At 47.1% G+C, this 4,548-nt stretch overlaps 1 protein-coding gene across 1 annotated transcript; it reads left to right on the forward strand.

Annotated features, from left to right (window-relative positions):
- Positions 1–844: 844 nt before the first annotated feature.
- On the forward strand, positions 845–3,719 carry LOC119387225 (cytochrome P450 3A19). Its single transcript, XM_037654548.1, has 3 exons — positions 845–980; positions 2,288–2,453; positions 3,341–3,719. The coding sequence occupies exons 1-3, from the start codon at positions 883–885 to the stop codon at positions 3,422–3,424; spliced, it is 348 nt and encodes a 115-aa protein (XP_037510476.1). The 5' UTR covers positions 845–882; the 3' UTR covers positions 3,425–3,719.
- The last annotated feature ends 829 nt before the right edge of the window (positions 3,720–4,548 follow it).

The following is a 4,548-nucleotide window of genomic DNA, read 5'->3' on the forward strand; positions in this document are numbered from 1 at the left end:
ATGGCGTTCATTTTACTGACGTATTTCCGTGACGGAAATACGTCATGAAAATCTTGGTGGACACCAGCATAAAACACTTTCGTGCTAAAAACAAAACAAAGATTTCCTGTTACTCTCTTTAAAGGTACACGTTAACGCTTCGCAGAGTCACGCCTCCCACGACTGTCCGAAGAGAAATGATCTCCAAAAGAGGGTTAACATGTGCCTTTAAATGTGACAAGACATGACGCACCAAAAGAGTAAAAGGATTTTAAGGCGAAAGCCTTAGATGCCTTATCGAACATGAAAATTGACCGACGTCCCGCGTCGGCGTCTCTGGTCGGCGTACATACGAGTGATGCAAAAAAAATCATAGTCACGTGATGACGTCACGTCACCATATGACGTCATCAGGACGTCACAGATCGACAAAATTTGTGACGTCAGTATGACTTCATAGAGACGTCACGCGTCGTGACGTCACATGATGACGTCCTCATTTGCATCTTAGCTTGGTCAACGGTGGGCCGATCACGGAGTCAGTGCAAAACCTGGTGACGTGCCTCCGATGCTGGAGGCAATGCAAAACCACATTAGGTGCAGAAGGCTTTCGGAGGGTGGCGACGCAGGAACAATACATCGAATGAGTAGAAAAAGAAGGTGGCTTTCGCCTTCCAGTCGTCTTAAATGTGTGCATAAGGGACCCTGTGAGTTTTTTTCACTTTTAGAGCGCAGTTGTCTTCACGTTGACTTGCAAGGTAACCTGTAATTGGGCACGACAAAGATGAATATGTCGAGAGTGTGCGAACACTATTGCGCCTTCACCTCCTATTTCAGTACGGCTGTATTGAAATACGCAGTTTCGTGAGCCGACGAGCTGAAAGCGACTACGAATTTAATGGCATGAAGATCCCGAGGGGCCTGAGCATCATGGCAGCAGTGACTTACATCCACCACGACCCTGAACTGTGGTCGGAGCCGGAAACATTCGACCCAGAAAGGTGAGCTCTTGGGTCTGTGTGGGTGGGAGTGTTTTCACAGTGAGGTTCTGCGAAAACAAACAAAACCTTTTTCGCGCTCGCATGGGACAACCAAAGGGAGACGTTATACGAGCTGGCAAGTAACAAGGCTAATTCGTCATGTTACATTTCTCTGCAGGTGCTACTCGAAAACTGCGGACGCGCGTGTCTTCCTGTTCTTCGTGCGGTGCCTACAGCAATTATAACGCGTAAACTTGGCGTTCAAGCATGGATCACACGGGTGGGAAAAAGCGATACTCGCCAAGGCACTCGCAAAAAAAAAAGCTAAATTTTGGTGTTTTCCGTGCCAAAGCCAAGATATGATTACGAGGCACTACGTGTAGTGGTGCCTCTGGATTATCGTCACCTGGCGTTCATTAACATGCGCCTAAATCTATGTACGCGGACGTATATTTTTTTGTTTCGCCCCCACCGAAATGAGGCCGCCGCGGCGAAAGCTTCGCATTCGTGGAACGCTTAACACGAATAGTCTGCAGTGATTAGCAGGCGGGTTCTCGACTATATATCTTCATGTGTAGCGGCTGTGAAAAGCCAACAGTGTCAACAGGAAAAACACTCGAAGCATACAACTATTTTTTGAACGAACTTCAATCCAGAAAGGTAATCGACAAGTAACTGGACAACGAGAACATTGACAAGGGTTGACAATCACCGAATTAAATCATCCAGTCCCCACAGCTGAAAACTGTCCGGAATTATACCTCATACGCGGTGTGGTAACACTCCTTGAATTTCCCGTACCAGCTCGCTATGACGTCGTAGTTTTTGACGGCGTGTGGCCCGAGATTACTGGTGGAAATGGATTATAGTATAGTCTAACCCAGCCAAAGAATAAGGGGATGGGGACTGTGCTGCGCTTTCCACGCAGGCCTGGCGTTTTTTGTACACGACTGCGATGTGACCTGTAACCGAAACACTTGTCTTGGTGTGCACTCACAGCATGATTAAGTAATAACTTAGTACCTAATTAATTAACAAAATTAATTAATTAATTATTAAAGAACCGTGGCGTCATAATGGCGTAGCGGCGTTTGAGTTTCGGTACAAAAAATATAAAAGTACTTCTCACTTTCTCACAGTAATGATGCCATTGCTGCGATGTTAAGAAAAATAGAGACGTGAAAGAATACTCTGCGCGCCTAAACTTATTCAGTGTTTTTCTTGGTGTCTATTTGGGCAGCCTTGGGTTGCGTGCCCTTTGTGTCTCGGCTCGGCACAGCTTGTCAAGTGAGTATTATTGAGTTCTGACTTTTTCCGTCTACGCGCAGGTTTAATCCGGACAACAAGCCGTACATTCACCCCATCAGTTTCCAGCCGTTCGGAAAAGGCCCCAGGGCATGTCTGGGCCTAAATTTCGCTCTCCTCGAGATGAAGCTTATTCTGTCTAAGGTTATAGCCACGTACAAGCTTTCTGTAGACGAGGAGCACCATAAGGTGAGCGACCCGCGCATTACGCGTGGAGCATTCGTGTTATATTGCCATGTGGTTGTGATGGTAAAAAATGCAGCGGCCATACTGACAAAGACTGAACTCTCTGTTGTGCGAACCTGTGGCCAGGTAGACAGAAACCTCGCAGTGCAGCGATATCGGCGAGCGCAGTCGTCGATCGTCAAAAACCTTATCCTTCGGTGAAACGCGTCGGCTTTGAATTTATGCGTGCGTCATTGTTCATTTTGGCTGGTGATCACGTAATTTCGAGAATTTCCGCGGCTATTCGCGTTGCGCAGACAATATGACCCGAGTCGTCGACAACATTCCAGAGCCTTCCAACGTATCAAGGTGCGGCTTCCGCCGAGTGATTAAACTTCGAACAGTTTCGAACCATAAAGAGAGAGAAAAAAAAAAAAAACAGGCACGCGTGTTAATATTGCACGAGATGATGATTACCGCTCCGTTATCAGACTGGATCTCTTGGTTCCGTCTTTCAACCTGTGGTTCGTAACCACGCAACTAGCGCCTCAGAGAAATTAATCAACGTAAAGCGTTTTGTGTCCGGGTAACCAAATTATTGAAAACATTTCGTAAAGCTTTTATGTATGCAATGACTTCACGCGTTCTCATGAAATCATGAATGTAAAAACCACTGCTTTTATTACGAATCATTGCTTGTGGCAGTTATGAGTCCTATCAAGGGAAATTCCGTATATACGACACGTTCCTTTTGCCTACCAAATGCAGTCGGAATTAGTCTACTAATCAAGTACAGCAAGTATAGCAAAGCTTTCGTGCGTAACATGCGCCTACTCTGTGCAGTATGGGTTTCTCGGCACTGTACACTAACGCTACAAAAAAAAAAAAAAACATTTATTTTTCTATTTCAGAATGTGATTCAGCTCGGTTCTGCGTTCATCGCTTCTTTTGTCCCAAGTGGAGTGTGGATGAGGCTTGACAAGTCCGAAGAGTAAATTGTGTTCACGTGTGAGTGTTAGCTGAATCAGAGGCTGGGTCCGAGCTAGCTGGTACATTGATACGCGTGACATCAAGAGTTATTTCTGTGTCGCCCAGTTTCCATGCGCGCGCTAACGAAGCCTACAATCGTTAGCGCGAAAAAGGAGAAAAAAAGAGAGAGAGGAGAGCGTAGAAATAAGAGAGAAACTGATAGCTCAGTTCTCAAACATGCGCAGTAACGATTTCATGAGTGAATTAAGAGACGACATATATGGCGTTTTTGTGTCGCAATAAATATCAGTTGGAAGTAGCGCTCTGTGTGTCGTCTTCTTGTTCCCGTCTTCGTGCGCTTCACGGTTTCATAATGACTGTTAGCTACAGACTACTTAGCAGCTCCATGCGAAGCTGCTGTTTGCATTGGTAAGCGCTGTATGAGATAGCAGCGACCAATCGCGGCCTCCGCTAGCGTGCGCCGGTGCACCGTTCGCGGAGGTCACGATCAAATAATATCTTAAAACAAAAGCGAATGGCGTTGTTTTCTCCGTATGAAATGCTCGACCAGATCACCGTCGAACCTGTACCGCGGCACATGGATCGAGATACACAAAAAGGACGACGCGAAGCACGAGTCCAACATCGCCAAGAAACCACAGGAGAGTGGATCTTGCACGAACGCATCTCCGTCTCAGACCGGCGAGGGCTTTCGAACGGGAATAGCTTCCGATGGACTACCACTGTCATGGGGCTTCCATCATAACATCAGTACGCAATGCATGGCAGAAATCACGGCCATAGTAGAGGCAGTTACGACACCCAACCCAAATGCCCGTTGTTGACTGATACGCACAGAGAGCCAAGCAGCCTGTCGAGCCTTCGCGACAGGTGACATTCCAGACGCGCATTACAGCACACTAACGAAGCACTTAGACGCCCACCCTTCGTTACCTGTTCGAATACAGTGGATACTTGGTCACTCGGGCATCAGTGGGAATGAAGTGGCACACGCCATGTCCCGTGTAAGTCTCCCGGGCCCTCCCCTGTGGTGGCCAGATTCCCTGAAGCGAACCGAATTACTTGCTATGGCGCGTTTAGACAGGCGTGAACGATTAGACGAGATGCGCAACAACCGCACGGTTTATCC

The sequence above is a fragment of the Rhipicephalus sanguineus genome, chromosome 1 (genome assembly GCF_013339695.2).
Source record: "Rhipicephalus sanguineus isolate Rsan-2018 chromosome 1, BIME_Rsan_1.4, whole genome shotgun sequence".
Taxonomy (NCBI): domain Eukaryota; kingdom Metazoa; phylum Arthropoda; class Arachnida; order Ixodida; family Ixodidae; genus Rhipicephalus; species Rhipicephalus sanguineus.